The 19,931-nt window shown below is 36.3% G+C and overlaps 1 protein-coding gene across 1 annotated transcript in view; it reads right to left on the reverse strand.

The window, feature by feature from the left end:
* Positions 1 to 1,227: 1,227 nt before the first annotated feature.
* The window catches only part of Naaladl2 (N-acetylated alpha-linked acidic dipeptidase like 2), a 977,666-nt gene continuing 958,962 nt past the window's right edge, over positions 1,228 to 19,931 (reverse strand). The window contains exon 14 of the mRNA XM_055626106.1: positions 1,228 to 1,489. Coding sequence (XP_055482081.1) covers positions 1,291 to 1,489 — 199 coding nt within the window. The 3' untranslated portion in view covers positions 1,228 to 1,290. The remainder of the gene's footprint in view (positions 1,490 to 19,931) is intronic.

A 19,931-nucleotide genomic window follows, 5' to 3' on the forward strand; every position in this document is an offset into this window, starting at 1 on the left:
TGTGTTGTAAAGGGTGGAATAAATGTTTTACTTGTCCATCACTAGGCAAAATTTTCTAGTTTGGCATGACTATAAATTCTGGAGCTGCTGAAAGAGAGAGCCAAAATACAAAGTCCATCTCCTACAAGACAGAACTGTGGAAGAAAAGGCTAAAAAAAAAATCACTCCGTTTTTTGATGGAATAAGTGGCATGCTTATTTTGTGTTTTTACTTTAGCCACTATGAAGGAGAACAAAAGGAAAAATGTTAAATTTTATTCCTGGATTTAGAGTATTTGCTGACAAAACAAACATCTTTTCATAGTCTGGTTTGTTTTGCCAGTAGTATAAAACAACAGTTACATCTTTTTGATGACATTTTGTCTTTTCAAAGACAAACTTTGCCATCTTTCCATTGTAGTTATATAGTGCTCTGTTAAAGCCACTTTATAGCAAGAGTTTTGGGGGAAGATGTAAGGAGGGTCAGCCAAGGGAGGTGCTCTCCTTCGGCTTGTCCCTGCTTACGTCATTCAGTCAGAAACCACAGAAAGCGAAGTAAGGAATGTTCTCTTCCTTGTCAGATGCACATCACTGCTGAAGTTCATGTAGCATCAACTGAGGCAATTTAAGGGCTTCAAAACTTGTCACTGTAGGAGAAATTTGCATTTAAATTGCTCTATCCAGTTTCTTTGGAGTTTTCCCCTTGGAATGTTTATGGCTCTTTTTTTCCTTATTACTTACAAAATACAATTTCGTAGCCAGTGCTTTACTACATCTAGTTGTGTTAAGAGGAGGAACTTCATTTCATAAAATAGAAACATTCAAAGTGTTTTGGGGTATCAATCACTCATTCAGAATGCATTATGTGTTCATATGGAAAAATTATATGAAACCTTATCAGGTCTCCATGTCTAACACAGGAACCCAGTCACTGGAGGTTTTATCGGAGAGAATACTGGAATTCCTCCAAGTTCTGTCTGCAATAGTGATGGTATCAAAAACACTTGAACCTCACCCCAAAGCATTTTAGATGTAAAAATATGGCATATTTCTTTGCAATATATAAATCTTAAGTATTATTTCAGTAATTGCTGTTACATATTCAAATGGAGATATAAGAAAATACTTAAAATGTGCAAAATGTTCTTTCTTATGTACACTTAAAACTATTCTGTAAAAAGCTTTAAACTTGGGGGAAGACTTCAATGACAAAGATACAACAAAAAAACAAACAAACAAGACACCTGGTCAAATTAGAACATTTTTTTGTACAGTTGTAAACAAACTTTTAAAAATGTTGAGCATTTTTTTTTCAGTTCTTTCCAGTTAAGACACTCTCAAACACGTCCAGTCCTGCTTTGAAGAAAACCTGAGCTGAATTAATGCTGTTCTGCACACTGGAGAGGGCCTCTTGCAAGGTCTCATTTGATGCCAGTGGATTGCGGCGTGCCCAAGCCTCCTTGAGGATGGAAAACTGGCTCGTCTTCTCGTCAAGATGGTACAGGATGTTTCTAAAAAGAAACATGGAATATGTAAATGTTTTATGCATAGCTATACATTTAAATATCAAAGCCTTATAAGGAATAGTGCTACAAAGCAATAATGTCAGCACAAAAGGAAAAACATACAGGATTACTATTTTTCAGCCCATAATGAATGAATGCATAAGATGCAGTTCATTGGTAGGATCAGAAGTCATCAGGCATTAAATGCTTCCTGACTGAAGGACACAATGCTATGGCATAACATAAAGGTGTTTCAAAAAAAATTGAGTGAGATACTTGCAAAGCTTCAAGATCTAATAACCAGAAAATACAAGAAACAGAGTTGTTAAATGATACTGTAGTGTGTCCTAGAAAATGATTAACTATAGAAAACAAGTCCATGTATTACTTGAATTAAAGGGAGAATTCATAAAGCCAGAACCTATAGCAGAGATTTTCCTGGCCTTTTCCTATCAACACACTGGGCCGGACAATCCTTTGGTATGGTGGATGCTCTATGCATCCCTGGCTTTCAAGACGAGATACCAGTGGCATCCATCTGCTAATGCTTAGTTCTTCCAGTTAGCTTCCTACTATGTAGAATCATCTGGAAAGAGAGTGATAGCAGGGAATATCTAATTCAGACTGGTCTATGGGACAGGTGTTTCAATTGTGTGTTCTGGTGTGGGAAAGCCCAGCCCTCCATAGCAGTCACCATTTCCTGGATTTAAGTGCAAGTTCCTGTGACCTTGATGAATCAGTGATGGATTTTTAATCCCGAATTGTGACATGCACCCCTTTCTTTCCAGTATTGCTTTTTGTCATTACATTTTATTGTAGCAACAGAACTGGAATGACGATCATTTTATTTTTAAGAAACAGAAATATTTCAAGACTTTCTCATAATATTCTTAACATTAAACAGGTGACTCTAACTGCAAATAAAATGTTATTTGTAGAATTTTGCTTTAAAATAATTTGAATGCAGAGAGGACAAGGGAGTTATAAGAAGTATAAAAAGATTCAGTGTGACTGTGAATAACTGTTGAACCTGAACAATGGAATTATACTATTCCCTTTTCTTTCACATGCATTTGAACTGTAAACATATCTTCCCAATTTTGAAGTGTGTAATTAGACAGTGTCTTATAACTTAGCCAGATGTCTGAGAAAAAAAAAAAAGAATGAATTGAGTATGGTAAAGCCTAACAATCCTTTACTCATGGAGAGAAAGACTGAGGTAGTTGGGCAGAAAGTTACAATTTTACATAGCGTGTTCCCAATCCTAAAGCAGTTGAGCTAGCTGAATGTTCCTGTCCTCATCAGAGAGGTACACATATAAATAGTTGAAATATACCCCTCTAATTTTCATTGGAGAGACATAAGGTCTGGCCACAACATGTGAAGGCTTGCTACAGGGAATACTCATATAAAGGATCCTGAGGGAGAATGTTTGGCAGTTATGTTTAAGGATGAGTATGGTTACCAGCCTCAATGGTGGTGTAATGAGAGATGCTGCAAGTAACTAGTTGGCATTCTGTGCAGGCAAAAATCACATGTGCGAAGACATGGAACCATGAAACTAAAAGATATTCTTGGTAGTATTGAAATCATAATTTCACATGACAGATTGTGAGACTAGAGTGAGCATCACCATAGGCCTAGAAAAAGAGAATGAACTCATTATGCTTGCAAAAGTAATCTAATTCAAGATTCTAAACATAAGAGAAAGGGAGATAGATTTTACTTTTAAACCAACATGGAGAACAAAAGACCACTTAACCAGAATAGTGGCAAAGTCTGCAGTGATAATGTTCTAGATTGTTACTTCCTGATTTTCCCATGGCTTCCTGTCTCAGCTTTGGAATTGCCAACTGTGTATTCATGGTGATCTCCAGGCACAGAAAGCTAGCTAAAAAAACCCTGAAAAAACATCTTTTTTCCTTGGCATTGCCAGCTGTTCTTGGATACCGGTGGCACCTTATTTCTGTCCTATAACTTGAGCTATCTTCTCCAAGGATCTATGGTGATGATGCTGGCCTTACGTTTCATGTGGAAGAATTTTGCTGCTCTGTTAAACCTGACTCATCACAGAAGACTAGGAAAGTGTCTTAGTTAGGGTTCCCATTGCTGTGATAAAGCAGAGCAGAGGCCATGAAAGAATGTTGCCTTATGGCTTGATGGCCATGGCTTGTTCAGCCTGCATTCTAGACCACCAGCACAAGGGTGGTACCACCCACAGCGGGATGGGCCTTTACATATACAGGATTTTTAGAAGCATTTTTCTTGATTAAGAAGGCCCTGTCCCAGATGACCCTAGCTTGAGTCAAGTTGGAATGGAAACTATCCAGTACTGGAGGGTTTTTTGTTTTGTTTTTTTTTTTTTTTAATCTTGGCTTGAGTTACCTAAATGCTTATCACTCATAGTTCAAAGTAGGAAGCTGGTGACCACACTTTTCCTACTGTGACTTAAGTCATTTTTATTTTAAACTGTAAGGAGACTAGCTCTAAACTCTTATAGAAACAAGTTAGTTGATTGTGCGTACACAAGAACCTTGAACTAATATATTATTTCAATGTTTTTAGCTTTTAGACAAATTATATGACAGCTTTGTTCTCAGTTTTTGGTTTTTATGGGGGGGTGTTGTTTAATTTTAGTTTTATTTGTTTTTGAAGAAGATTTATATGATGAAAAAGAGTTCTCTGTGCAGATCATTGACTCATTTGTTGACAGTGTGTCTATAACTTTTACAATTTTTAATGTATTGTAGATATTAACACCTTAACTGAAATATAATTAAAATTTCATTCTATTCTATAGGCAGTTCACAGTTTATTTTTCCATTCAGAGCCTTTGACTTCAATGTAATCCTATTATACAATTCTTGGGGCTGTTTCCTTGCCATTGTAGTTCTATTCAGTAATGTGTTGCCGCTGTAACACAAACCAAAGCATTTCCCAAATCTGACATTCTTCCTTGGTGAGCTAGACTTCCAGTATTTCCCTTCCAGCGAAGTATTTTGTATATTTTTTATTTGTACTTCATCCTTTGAGACATGTTTCTTTGTTATTAGCTGATTCATTAACCAGATTTTTTGATTTCCTGGTGTTCATTCTAGACATATTTAGGGCATAAGAGTAGATATAGAATCTTGCCTTGGAAAATGAGTGGGATTAGTGGGAAAGAAGAAGATAGGAAGATGAATGCAGTTCCAACTCCAGGATACTATGATGGAATGTCTTTATAAACTGTCTCACTATTTAAAACCAAAACTCAACATTCAAAAAAAAAAAAAAAAAAAAGGAAACAGGATTTGAGTGGTAAGCAATCCCAAATGTAATACTCTTGAATATTATGTTTTTGTGAAACAAACTTTGTATATCTCAGTTAAATAAAACAGCACAAGAAAAGCGTTCTAAATGATACTATATTTATATTCAAATTTAAATTTTTACATGAGCAAACTATTTTCTAGATATGGACTTAGATGACCACTTTTCAAAGTGGCAGAGGAGCTGTGAACCATGTTCTGGCAAGAGCTCACTCACAGCACAGGAACTCTGCAGTTTCCTGAAGCACAAAGACACAGTAGGAACTACCGCTGGCACTGGGGACAGTGCCCCAGCCTTATATCCAGTCTGGTGGCCTGAAATGTATAATATTTCTCCACACTGACCATATGTCTTTGATACATATGTAAAGTATGTTATATTTTCATGTTTCCAAAATATCTTAACAAAGCCCCAGGTGATAACACCCTCCCATAGTTTAAGATTCAATGGGCTCATCTTCAGGAGTACTAAACTTTCTACATTAGAAATTTATCTTTTGCTTTTCCCATAGAATTTTAAAAACTTAAGATAATTAAACAACAACAATAAACCATTCAATCACAGAGCTTCACTTTTAGCAATTACATAGGCACAGGCTTATGTGTGCTGTATTAGTTTATGATGTTAAAAATAGAATTGTCATTAATATGTGGAGAAAATGTGGCTCCCATAGAAGTTGAGATTAGGAGAGAGTCCACTTAACAATGGAGAAAGAGGGATAGTGAAGGACAGGGAGAGATTGCTCAATGAGGACTGAACTTAACTACAGGTAGACAGGAGCAAGAAGACTTATTTTGTCACATGGTATGTGATTGCAAGATTAGATTGTGAACCTTTTCATCATACTGGGTTAGTAAATGATTGAGGTTTTAAAAGTGTGAGACCTATTATACACCATACACAGAGCAAATACTTATACTGTCCTCTTTGTGTTTATATTTTCCATTATGGGCACATGGTTGGGGCATTGCACATATCAAAATACACATGTGTAGGCTGGAAGAGAACTTGAGGGAGTCAGTTCTCTTCTCCCACTATGTGCATTCCACAGATCATACTAGGTCTTCGAGCTTTATCCAACTGAGCCTTCACCCCTGCCGAAAATTTACGGCTTTATGTGAGGGTTTAAAAGTTTGTGAAATTAAAACAAGGACAGAAGGATCACTGAAGTACTTTGAGTGAGTTTCCCTAAACAATAATTTTGTCAAATAAGAGTAAGATCTATGAAGGGGAGAAAACAAAAGAAACCAAATAATCCACAAATAAAGACCCACTTAAGTTATATTCAGCACAGAGGTGACACATACTGGGACAATTTCCTGCATTACTTCCTACATGATGTAACCTTACAAAACTTGACACTCTCATCATAACATGGGCATTGATAGTGGACACTCAATTAAAGAAAGGAGTGCGATCTTATCAACATTATACTCCCGACCTTAATGAAATTGGTAATCAAGCAGACAAAACATGCATTTCATGTTTATTTTATTTAAAAAACTATTTAATAGTCATGCCATTTTAAAGATAATAGTAGATGGATTTGTTTTATTCACATGAACAGTACCCTTTGTATGAAACTTATGTTACTTTTCTTTAAAAACATGAGTAGACTAATAAATTTAACTTTTAAAATATTTGTCATTTTTAATCCTCTCCTGCTGTGTTAATTTCATGTTTAATAATGAATAATTTCATTCACCCTAGAATCTAGAATCTAAAAGTGAGGAGATGCTTTCAGAAACTATTATTAAATATGCCCATTCTTAGAGACCATATGGTTTATCCTAAGAAAAATGTAATACAACATAATGTGGAACAATAAACATATATTCCAAAATATGTTCAGGTCTAAAGCACCATACATACAAGTAGTTTTATTAGTTTCTGACATTAGAAAACAACACATACATTTCTCCAAAGTCAATGCAATGGGGTATGACGAATGCTACAGTTTCCTCTCCTAACAAATGGGAATGCACAACCTGTCTTTATAATGACTGTAAACATACCATGTGAACAGAAATCTATGCTTTGGTTTTTGAAATGCCACAAGAAGAAAGACAAATTTTCCATGTTACATGACTCAAGTAAGAAACTTGTAGCAAGCTGTTATATAAGATAAATGTTCATATCCATTTCTACTCAAATTGGATACAAATCAGAAGAGAACTCTAGAAAGATTCTAGTTGATTGTAAGTGACAAGTACTCTTTCATCCTAATTTGAAAGAAAACCTTCAACTCGAATAGGGACTGATATAAACTTGCAAAGTTTATATCTATTTCTATTATAAAAATAGAATACATCTTTATCTTGTTCATTATATCACTTGAAAAACAAACTGGGGATAACCAAATACTCTTAGGTTTTCATTCCAAGGATAATTTCTTAGTGACTTCTAGAAGTAGCTCATATTTTCCATTTTCCTTTTTTTGTGTACAAAAGCTATCTAGCTTCCTGCTTATATAACAAATTTCTGTATTTGCATTCTTTTCTGAGAAGCTAGCATATTATAATTTTCCTTGGAATACTTGATTAAGGCTAAACTGAAACTCAGGCTAGATTTAGATACATTCCTATATTTTCATGCATTTCTTAATTCTGAAGATTTTCTTACATAGTCAGTTATTAACCCTATGTGCCCTAGGATCTTCTCAGATAAGCAAAACTACCTGTGTCTTGCTTTCATATGGAAATGCTTGATGCTTTTGAAATATTTCAATTACTTCAATGGTTCTGATGAAAATGTCTAAGCTGAGAGCTTTCTCACAGAAATGGAAATTCAGTCAAATGTAGTTTAAAGGTTTGAAAAGTCTGTAGTGTATAAAAGACCACAAATGTCTTTCCTTTCCAATCACAACCTCATATACTTCATATTAGGAAAGACTAAAAATCAACTAATGCCCTATTTAAAAAGTCACATGTAGAGTAGGAACATAAGAGTAGAAAAAGATGTAAAACATATGTGCAAAAAATTTCCACAAACAGAGTCTTGAGGCTACAACCATAAGGATTTATTTTCTCTTGTGGAGACTGAACATCCACAGGCTTGCTTTAGTCCAATTCAGAGAAGTTTTCCATGTTGAAAGCATGATGGTGAACACTGTTCTTACTCAAATAATAACCTTCACATTTGTATAAATATAACATATATATCACTATAGCATGTACAGACATCAGATGTAATTAAAATATTATTTAACTGGAAACGTTTCAGTAGTTATTGTGTTTAAGAGAGCATTAATTTCACCTTCATGTCTATCTTTCAACATATGTAACAATTTGGATCTTATAAATGTAATTCACATAGTTCGGCCAAAGACCCCTCTACACACACAATCAAAACTTGTAAAAGGAAAATGCAGTGAATTATTGATGGCACTAATGAAATTACAACACACATCATTCATTTTAATGGGTCTGCTTCAATGACACATCAGTGACCAGGAGAGAGTTGTACTAAATCAGAAACCTAATTAATAACTGCTGGCAGTGTCAATGGGGCGGATGAAGTATCTCTACCTGACTGATAAATATTTCCCATTCAACTTATGCAAAAGAGTGGGAAAATGAATTTTGAGACAAAAGTATCTAAAATCTTCATTAACCATGTATACTTGTGTGAAAGGAGGAAATTAGTCATGGAAAGATAGAAACGATTGCTCTCTTTCAAGTGTTTCTTCTTGTATAAGTGAATGAGCATGGGATGCCACCCGCTCTCAACCTGAATTAATAATATCTATTATATTACATGCTGTATAATGGGATCTTCTAAATTAAACCATACTAAATAACGAGTCTTGTCTTTTGGAATTGACTAAGTATGCATGCTAAGGTCAGAATGGAAGTCCAGTTCAATTGTGTATGATGGATTCTAATTCCTTCATGGGCTGCACTACCTGCGCCCTATCCTGAAGAGCAGATTACTGGATTTACATTGACATTACATTAGAAAAGGTCATTGAGCACTGATACTATGTCTATGAGTATTCACAAAATATGCAGCTATACTGGAAAACTATTCTGTAAGATAAGCTGAATGTGGTATTCTCTAAAATTCCCAGGGTAATACTGAGAGAAATTACTGATACTATCAAGGCACAGATCATTTGTTAGATAGCCAAAGGAATTTGTGAGAAGAAATGGCTACAGTCTGGACTGAAGGTCGGGGTTAGTGACAGAGAAGGTGCTGAGTGCATCCCGGGCCCGTGAACAATCCCCAGCATCGACAACAAAGCAAAACAATACAAAACATTAAAACAAAAGGCTGTAATTATCCTCTCCCTGTATGGAACTCCCTTAAACATTTATTCCTAGGTCATTTCCTAAGAGGTAAGATTCATTTCACCATTTTGAACTCTTGAATCTTGTCTAACCTTAACACTTAAGTTAGACAAATGCAATGTGGCACCTACAGAAGCCCATGTCTCACCAACTCTGCCAGGTTGTTTCTCTCACTCCCAAGCTGCCATGCAACCATTATTAGGTTATTCCACTGAGGAGGAGAAAGCTGGATTACAGATGAAATGCTCATCTGAGGCCTGTGAGAAGTTAGCATCAGACAGCTGGGCAGGAAGTATATTGGATACTGACATACAATCAGATATGCACAACCCAGCCTGTTGACCAGAAGCACACAGATGTGTCCATCCCAAATAGCTGTACTAGAAAATTATAAACAAAGTGAATAACTATTGTTTTAAGATACTAAATTTTGGGGTGATTTTCAATAAGTCATTGATACAGTTGTAATGTGATGGAGAAAGATTCCCTTTCAGCACAGAGCTTGTTGGTTATCATTAAAGAGACAAAGACAAAGAGTTTTCTATGAGTCCAAATGGGAGAAAGAAGTTAAGGAAAGCTTTTCCTCCTTCTAAGAACTCCGTACTTTCACGAGAAGCAGACGCTGCTGAGCAGTCTCCTTGCTCATGTGTTTTCACTCTCATTTTTATCAATGCAATTTTCTTTCCATCTTACCTCTAGCTGTCTACATAGCCTGAATGTCAAGATTACACAACTGTGCTTCTTTTTTATTCATTTCCATTTCTATCCTGTAGGTAAGACATGTCATCCTCTGTAATGACTAATATTGAATGCAAACTTAGCAGGATCTAGAACCATTTATGTGACAAGGCTCTTTATAAAGCCTGTGAAATAGTTTCTAGATCATATTGCCCTTTGCGAATATATGTGAAGGATCAGTTAGACTGGATAAATTGGGGAAGGAAAAGGACTTTATCTGTGACCAACACCATTCAATGCACTGGAGCCTCAGACTGAATTTTAAAAAAGATAAGAAAGCCAGCTCAGCACATTTGTTGTTTTCTGCTTTCTGGCTATAGACAAAATTTGATCAGCACCCACAGCCATGAATTCCTCACCACAATGGACTATACTCTAAAACTGTGAGCCACAATAGTTCCATCTTTTTTAAGTTTGCTTTTTGAAAACTAAGTAAAAACTTATAACAAAGCTTAAGTTTTGTTATAGCAGAACGACAAGTAACTGAAACACCTTCCAAGGGCAATGTCATTTGAATGCACCATAGGCTCATAACAATCAATAGCGGTATATTTCTTTTCATCTTACATCTCAAATATTCACAATTTTTGCCTTTACATTTTTGCAAGTACTTCCACTACTTTTGGGCCAATGAAACAAAAAAATATGAGTATTTACCTTCAAGTACATTCAATTTTATTGAGAAAGATGTGAGTCAGTTTGAAGAAGTTTGTTCCAAGGACAATAGTTCACAGTTCATATGTGTCTATTTAAACAAAGAAAGTCATTGAAGCACTATTACTGAATTTTCTCATTCTACTCAGCAGTCCATATTAAATATCTAAGATGAGTTTGTCACTGAGTTAAGTACTAAGGTAATCTGAGAAAAGTTTACTGAAGTCAATCACAAAAGGAATAACTTCATATGTCATTTTAACTTTTTGTGTAATGTGCCTAAATCATTCTGAGGACTGAAAACAATCAAATTAATAAATCTTTATATTTACTGTAGATATATAGTATACTCTCATAATATACTGCTTTGTTATACATTTAGATAGTTATTTTGAAAACACGTGCTAAAGAGCCAAATTGTGTTTAGTCTCTTTGATACCAATTATGTTATTCAGGACAAGCACTTCAAAATCATCAGGATATTATAGTGTTTGCCTAATTCTACAAGGAAGGAAATGTAGTAGAAATCACAAAGTATAGTGATTGACATATTAAACTTAGAAACACTCTCCTCATGTATTGCAGATCCTTAATGCATAAATGTTTTAATGCAAATCACTCATAAGCTAAAAGATTAATTTTTATGTTTCAAAGAACTAAGCCAGTAAAAACACATTGATCTGAAGAAATATATGGATGCATAGACAATTTGCTATGCAGTGACTTTAAATGTTTATGATGGGTACACATGTGTATCTGTGTGAGTTTATTTGCATCGCCTGAGTGCACGTCAGAATCTTGGAAGCCAAGAGGCCTCATTTCCTCTGAACTAGAGTTACAGAAAGTTGTGAGCTGCCTAGTATGCAGGCTAGGATGCTCCCGGGTTTTCTGCAAGAGTTGTAAATTATTTCAAGCACCAAGCCGATATTCCAGCCTGACAATTTTAAAAATACTGAATTATCTGATTTAAAAATACTTAAAAGTACTGTCATTTTTTTTCAAAATGTACCTGTGACATAAACAAATTTTCATTGCCTATGTAAAAGTTGAATATGAAAATAACCCCAGTCCTGAGAGATGGTGGGACATACCTTTAATCCTTGTACTCAGAAAGTAGAGGTAGGCTGATATCCATGAGTTTGAGGCTAGCCTAGTATACAGAGTGAGTTCCAGGTCGGCCAGGATTATACAGTGAAACTATGTCTTAAAAACCAAAACCAGTCTTGTTAGGCCACAGAGGAGAGCTTTGCAGCCAGTCCTGAAGATAGCTGATAAAACAGGATCAGATGAATGGGGAGGAGTTCCCCCCCTATCAGTGGACTTGGAAAAGGGCATGGTGGAGATGAGGGAGGGAGGGAGGGACTGGGAGGGAATAAGGGATCGGGACACGGCTGGGATACAGAGTTAATAAAATGTAACTGATAAGAAAAAAATAAAATTAAAAAACAACAACAACAACAACAACAAAAAAGAACCCAAAAAACAGAATCCAAAATTTTATGTGAGCAACATAAATATTTAGATGTTAGGAACTCTAAATAATAATAAAAAAAAGCTTTATCTGCCCACAGGACCAGATAAAGAGAGGGCTGAAAAGCGTTTTCAAGAACACTAAAGCACAACATCCATCTGGTTATATGGTTATACCAGTAAACAGTTGGTACGTCCAGATTGATAATAAGTACAGTTAGTTACACATATGCACACTTTATATGAGTCTTATGATTGTTGTCACAGTTTATAGAAATAATAAAAAATGAATCAGAACCACAGAAGAAGAGAAGAAACCAAGGAAGACACCAGAGGGTTAAGCATCCTTCTGGGGAACAGTCCGGGTGACGACACATAATGAACCCACCATGGTGGTTATTGTGATGAAACCCATTCTACTGTGACCAACTGCTGTCTCTCAGTATTGCCTATCCCACAACACGGCCTTGATCTGCAACTCCAGGGCATAATCTGAAACTTCTTTGTTTTAGCTACCTACTCATTGCTGTAACAAATTTATGCCAACTGGCCACACTGGAACTGTATTTATAGAATGCATAAAGAGATGAATTTCTCATGTTCATTTTAATCCCTCCCCTCTCCATAAATTTGAGACTACAGCCTATAAAACTGAGGAGGACACATTTAAGGTGAAACTTCTCAGCTCATTTGATCTAATCCAGAAATGCCTTCCTAGACATAACCAAATGTTGGCTCCTAATAAATTCTAAATTCTGGCAAATTGACAATATTAACCGTCACACACCTATAGATATTTGCTTTTCACTTTTTAGATTTTCCTGAGAGTGTTTGGGCCTAGGTCATGTGACTGTAGTAAGTGCCGAAAAGAAATCATGGGCCTCCATATGCCACTCGCACTCACATACATGTGTACTCACAGACATGAATACACGTAAACACTTACGAGAAACAGACAAAAACCATGAAAAGACCTGCTGACATGACCTAGAAACAATGAATTCTAGATGCCTTATATGACTCTACATATTTTCCTGCTCTGAACTTTAATTACATCATGACATTTACACACCTCCCAACTCCTCCAGTGAGTTCTGCATTAACACGATCTCTTGCTTTGTTCTCAAGCCAGTTCTTTTCCCAAAGAAATGTGCAATTATATAAAATTACACGATTTAATTAACATTGTTAAAATAGCACCATATTAAATATGCAGAAATTAACAGTTCTCATCAAAATGACCCCGAATGCTTTTTGAAGAGTCATAAAGAGTAATTAACACATGGGCTATCACTGAATTATACAGAGAGACAAATGTGAAGATTGTTGGAAAAGGGAAGAGGATAGCAAAAGATGCAGAGAAGAAAGCTGCTTTTAAATTGCTCTGCGAGGGCCCATTGCTTGTGTCAGTGTGAAGAAATGGAAACTAGAAAGCTTCAGAAAATATATCACGCCTGTAACTTACACAAATAAATAGAGAGTTCCATTTCTCTGAATGATACCCGAGAAAGGCCTGTCATCTAAGAGCAAAATATCATAGGCAAATGTTTAGGTTAAACTACTCTTTCAAACTTCTGAACATTTACTGATTAAGCCTGTTTCAAATTTACAAAGGATGTTTACCCTTTTAAACACGATGTAACTTCACATTGAGTTCTGGTGTGTAAAGCCAGGGAATGAGGTTCCCTGGATAAGCTGAATTGAGTAATGTCTGATAACCCAAAGGAAAAGAGGTCAGTATTTAGTAGCCTCCTGCATACAGACCCCACTCCACAATTGTCCAGTTCATCTTCTCAGAACCATGCATGACATTCTCAGTAATTGCTTCTATTATCCGAATTATCAAAATGCAGGGGAAAGTCATAATCACTTTGTTTTTCTGATTCTGGTGGAACCATCACATAATTCCTTGTAAATTTATTTTTGATTAAATTTTTTATTCACTTTGTATCCCAGCTATATCCCCTTCCCAGATTCCCTCATAATCTCACCTTCCCTTCTTCATCTCTTCCCTTCCCCACTCTAAGTCCACTGATGGGGGAGGTCCTCCTCCCCTTCCATCTGATCCTAGCTTATCAGGTCTCTTTAAGACTGGCTGCAATGTCCTCCTCTGTGGCCTAGCATGGCTCTTCCTCCTTTGGGAGGGGGGGAGGTCAAAGAGCCAACCATTGAGTTTATGTCAGAGACAGTTCCTATTCCCATAATCAGGGAGCCTACTAGGATACTGAGCTGCCATGGGCTACAACCGAGGAGGGGTCTAGGTTACATCCGTGCTTGGTCCTTGGTTGGAGAAACAGTCTCAGAAAGACCAATGGGTTTGACATTGGAAATAGGAAAAAACAAATAACAGGACAGGAGCCTACCGCAGAGGGCCCCTGAAAGACTCTACCTAACAGTGTATCAAAGCAGAGGCTGAGACTCATAACCAAACATTGGGCAGAGTGCAGGGAATCATATGAAAGAAGAAGGAGTACAACGTGGAGAGGACAGGACCTCCACAAGAGAAAATATACCTTGTAAATTTTATATACTGAATCCTATGGCTACTCTGCTCATGAAATCTGAATTCATTGAATAGCTACTAAATTTTTTCTTTACTAATCTTACTAGACTCTGTGTTTTGTAAGAAATGACATCCTCTGAGAAAGCGCCAGATTGACTTCCAGAGTGGTTGAACCAGTTTACATTCCCACCAGCAATGGAGGAGGGTTCCCTTTTCTCCACAACCTCTCCAGCATGTGCTATCACTTGAGTTTTTCATCTTGGCCATTCTGATGGGTGTAAGGTGATATCTCAGGGTCGTTTTGATTTACATTTCCCTAATGGCTAACGAGGTTGAGCATTTCTTTAAGTGTTTCTCTGCCATTCGACGTTCCTCTTTCGAGAATTCTCTGTTTAGCTCTGTTCCCCATTTTTTAAGTAGATTACTTGGTTTGTTGCTTTTCTGCTTCTTTAGTTCTTTATATATACTTGATATTAGCCCTCTGTCAGATAAAGGGTTGGTGAAGATTCTTTCCCAATCTGTAGGCTGTCTATTTGTTTTGATGACAGTGTCTTTTGCTTTACAGAAGCTTTTCAGTTTCATGAGGTCCCATTTATTGATTGTTGCTCTTAGAGCCTGTGCTGTTGGTGTTCTGTTCAGGAAGTTGTCTCCTGTGCCAATGAATTCTAGGCTGTTTCCCACTTTTTTTTCCAGCTGATTTAGAGCTTTCTCAGACAACTAGGAGTAGTGCTACCTCAAGACCCAGCTATACCACTCCTAGGTATATACCCAAAATTTGCTCAAGTACACAACAAGGACATTTGTTCAACCATGTTCATAGCAGCTTTATTTGTAATAGCCAGAACTTGGAAACAACCCAGATGTCCATCAACGGAGGAATGGATACAGAAACTGTGGTATTTTTACACAATGGAATACTACTCAGCAATCAAAAAGGAAGAAATCATGAAATTTGCAGGCAAGTGGTGGGATCTAGAAAAGATCATTCTGAGTGAAGTATCCCAGAAGGAGAAAGACAAACTTGGTATATACTCGCTTATATAGACCTACAAGACATGATAAACATAATGAAATCTACACACCTAAAGAAGATAATCAAGAAAGTGGACACAGGCGAAGGTGATTAATCCTCATTTAGAAAGACAAATGGGATGTGCATTGAACTTATGACAGGAGTCTATCACAAAAGGCATCTGAAAGACTCTACCTAGCAGTGTTTCAAAGCAGACACTAAGACTCATAACCAAACCCTCGGCAGAGTGCAGGGAATCATATGAAAGAAGGGAAGTTAGTATGATATGAAAAGGATAGGAGCTCCACAAGGACCAAATATATCTGGGCACAGGGTCTTTTCTGAGACTGACACTCAACCAAGGACCATCTATGGATATAACCTAGAACTTCTGCTCGGATGTGGCCTGTGGTAGCTCAGTAACCAAGTAGTTTTCCAAAGTAAGGGGAACACGGACTATTTCTAATAGGATCTCAAGGGCAGGCTGTTTGACCCCCACCCCAGGGGAGGAGCAGTCTGTTAGGCCACAGAGGAGGACTTTGCAGCCAGCCCTGAAGATACCTGATAAAACAGGGTCAGATGAAAGGGGAGGAGGTCCTCCCCTATCAGGGGACTTGGAAAGGGGCAGGGAGGAGACCAGGGAGGGAGTGTGGGGTTGGGGAGGGAATGAGGGAGCGGGATACAGCTGGGACAGAGAGTTAACAAAATGTAACTAAAAAGAAAAATAAAATAAAAATAAAAAAATTAAAAAAAAAAAAAGAAATGACATCCTCTTTCCGTAACTAACTTACACTAAAACATAAGTAAAATGTATGCATATTTTAGTTAATAACTATTTTAGAGATGTTTGGGAATCTGTATTGTAAGATCTTAGTGTCACTATATGAAAAGCAAATAGCTTTATTGTTATTGACTTTTTTTAAATAATAGAGATTCCTTGTCTGAAGTCTTATTTCTTGAATCCTAATACTTAATGCATGCAACAAATAATAACGCACATGACTCTAGGTTGAACCATTAAAAATTGTAAATCTAAACTGAGAGGAATGATGCTAATGCATTCTTTGAAATCCGCATGCTGGTACATACCACCTTGACATTTGCTCAACACTCAGTGAATGTTCTGGCAGACACATTAATACAATATCGCCAAACCGATACCAATACCAAATCCAACAGGACCACTCAGGGAAGTATACAAAGTGAAGTATACAAAGATCAAGACCTCTGGAAGCAGAAAACGTCCTCCGTCTAAATCATACAAGTGCCACAGAGTCTATAAGATGATGTTACAATCTCACTAAGTATATGATGATTGTGAAGTTATATTGGCAATAAATATTTTAAGAAAGAGAACTCTGATACTTTTAGCGCATGGAGAAGACAAATTCAAAACCATTTATATTTTGATGGAAACAAAAGAAAATATAGTTGCATCTTCTCCCCATCACAGAGAAAATTGTGGAAAAATTAAAAATATATATTTTGTTGAATTTCTTTCCTAGCCTCTACAAACAGAAAATTTTGCTTTATATTTACTATGGAATTGGAAAATTATTTTTCACTTCCCAGATGCAGATGCGGTACAGTTATATGTCCTACAGGTACATATATACCAGAAAATACGGCCATATCTTATACATGCTCCCAGATTGTTTAAATAACACTGTAAGTTATGAGGGAGAATCCTAAATATTATGTCTCCTCCAAATCCAATAGCTGAATTAACAGTTGATTATTATAATGTAAAGTGTGGTGTCCAATAGTGATGCAAATGAATAAAAATAAACCCATGCCAAACTAAGCAATGTCATCTGTTCTGAGTGACAAAGTACTGATGATGTTGATGCTTCAGTGTCAGCAGAGGACTATGTGAGCACAAACAGCTCCTTGTAATTGAAAGGCTGTAGACAGTTCTCACTGCAGCCTGTCTCGGTGTTTATCCTTAAGTCTTCATGGTATCTTTTCTATTCTAAGAATAATCTTCAAATCTTATCTCTAAGTATACTTTCTTAAATTAAGATAGAACTTTCTTAAAGGGCATAATTATAGCAGTTACCCTACCAGATTAAATATCTCGGGAGACAGCTGTTCCCCTCAATTACATGCTTTGCATCATTTAAGACCCACTGTGATCTTCTCCCAAGTGTGTTAGTATAATATATAAAGGAAAAAAAAATTGAAGACAAGTGTGTCTTTAAAATTGTTGAGAATAAAAAAAAATTGCAAGGGTATACTAAGTGTTGTGTAGCAAAATCATGTCGATTGAGTGTAGACTCATGTCTTTTTTGGTATAAGAATCTATCTTACCCACAAAAACTATAGTCCACACAGAAACAGGCTACCGTAATTTAGATAGGTGGCTTTGTTTTAAGTTACAATACACTTAAAATGCAACAGACAAAAAAAAAAAAAAAAAAAACAAAAAAAAAAAAAACCAAAGATCTATGATTTTCCTCCTTCTGAAATGAAGGGTAGATAATATTTCTAAATGAAGGTTGCCCCCTTTTACAGAAAGGAAAAAAAGCATTCTTATTAACCACACAGCAATAGGAACCAAGAAAAATCTGCCAAGCCAGTCTTGGTAGCTAATCTCTGTTTTCCTAGTAACTTTTACATACTGAGCTATCCTAAAGTAACTTTACATTTTTCATAATTTTTTTCCTCAGTGCATGGGTTTTGAGGTGTGTTGTGTCCTTTAGTTCAATGCACCATGGGGGTTTCTGACATCAACTCGGAGTCTATACTTCTTTGTGAACATCCTCATGAAGGTCTGTGAAATTTTACTAAATTAAATTTATATGTTTCTCTTTCGTTGCTTTCTTTGTCTTTGGCAAATTTAATCTAAGGTACATGCAAAATCCCTTCTAGGAGAACAGAAGTAAATTTTACACCCCTGCAGCTACCAACAAGTCTTCATATATTCGTACTGCCATCACTTTCTTACTGATGACCTTGAGCAAATTACAACTAAAGTAACCTGGTACTTCCTTCAGGCGCCTGAAAAATAGGAAATATTAGTTCCTACTGACTTTGTTAGCTACAATGATTAGATGAGCTATAGCATGCACATGACTGATGTATATGAGAAGGCTCTTTAAACATCCCCTTGTGTTCTTTAACATTTTGGGGTTTCTTTTTCATGGACATGCATCCTCCCTTAACTGACAAATAATTACTATAATCTATGCCCTCTCAATCATCCAGTGACTTCTTTTGGACAGAAAAGGTTAAATCCAGATACTCTCAGTGAACAAAAACCACTTCCATGATCTTGACCAGATATATTAATGACGTGCGGGTGTCCTTTCATATTTTACCATACGAGAGATAGGAAAGACTACCTCAGCACTTCCTTGAAACCACTCTACTTCCTAATGCTGCATATTGTCTGGACATAGTTTTGTGGCCAAACATGCATCTGTATTCCATTTTGTGCTCCATAATGAGTGACTCCTCTCCCTTCATGCTGCAAATAATTCAACTCCACTAAATAACTTCAGATTTTTTCTTATAGGCAAGTAACAGACGTTCTACTCTGAAATATGTGCTTAAGAGTTTTGACTTCTTTAAAATGTGTATGCAATTCTAAGTAATCAGAAATCAACTTAGTACTGATATACATGATAATCTTAAACATGCATAGTTTAAGTAAATTTGCATCAGAAGAATGTAGCTTGGTCTTCACATATAAATGAATAAGGTAATGCTTTGGGGTAACATTTAAAGGATCAGTAGCAACTCAGTATGTAATGTTTTCCTGTAGATCTAGCCCATAACCATAGTTTCCTAGGAAGCTAATAACCAAAAAGTGTGCCTTGAGCCCTGGATGAGCAAGCATGGGCCTGTCATTGCACAGATAACCCAGGTACTATAAACTATGACAAAGTTTATAGATTTCTCCCCAGTGGACCAATAATGGGCTAATAATATCATCACAGCACTGACCATGTTCCATTATAACACTTTAATTGTCACTTGCCTTTCCATAGATGGAGATTCTCAAGAATAAGGACGGTTTCTTGTTTACTGTATCTGTCCCCAGATTTCTAGCTAGGAGACACCAAATAAGTCTGATGAAATAATTTAATTCTGGTGATTACTTAACATGTATATTTTGAGCATTTTACATATTTATCTCACATAATATTCAAACTAACTCAGTATAAGATGTACTGTCACATTTTTATTTTTTATATATAGAAAAGAGAAACCAGGATGGACAAAATCATTTATTTAGTGTCCATGACCTTTACCAAGAAGAGTCAGATTTGGCAAAGCACATAGCTGAAGTAGTTTAATTCCAATAATTTGTATTTATGAACTTCTAACAGCATTCCAACAAGTACTGAACTGGAACTTTAGCTTAACAAACTTAAAAGTTTCCAATAGAAGCAAACACAGCAAACCTCCTGTTAAACGGCTCATCTGGAAATCATAATAACTTACAACTTCATCAATAAGGATATG

The sequence above is a fragment of the Psammomys obesus genome, unplaced genomic scaffold (genome assembly GCF_907164565.1).
Source record: "Psammomys obesus unplaced genomic scaffold, mPsaObe1.curated_primary_1811, whole genome shotgun sequence".
NCBI lineage: Eukaryota > Metazoa > Chordata > Mammalia > Rodentia > Muridae > Psammomys > Psammomys obesus.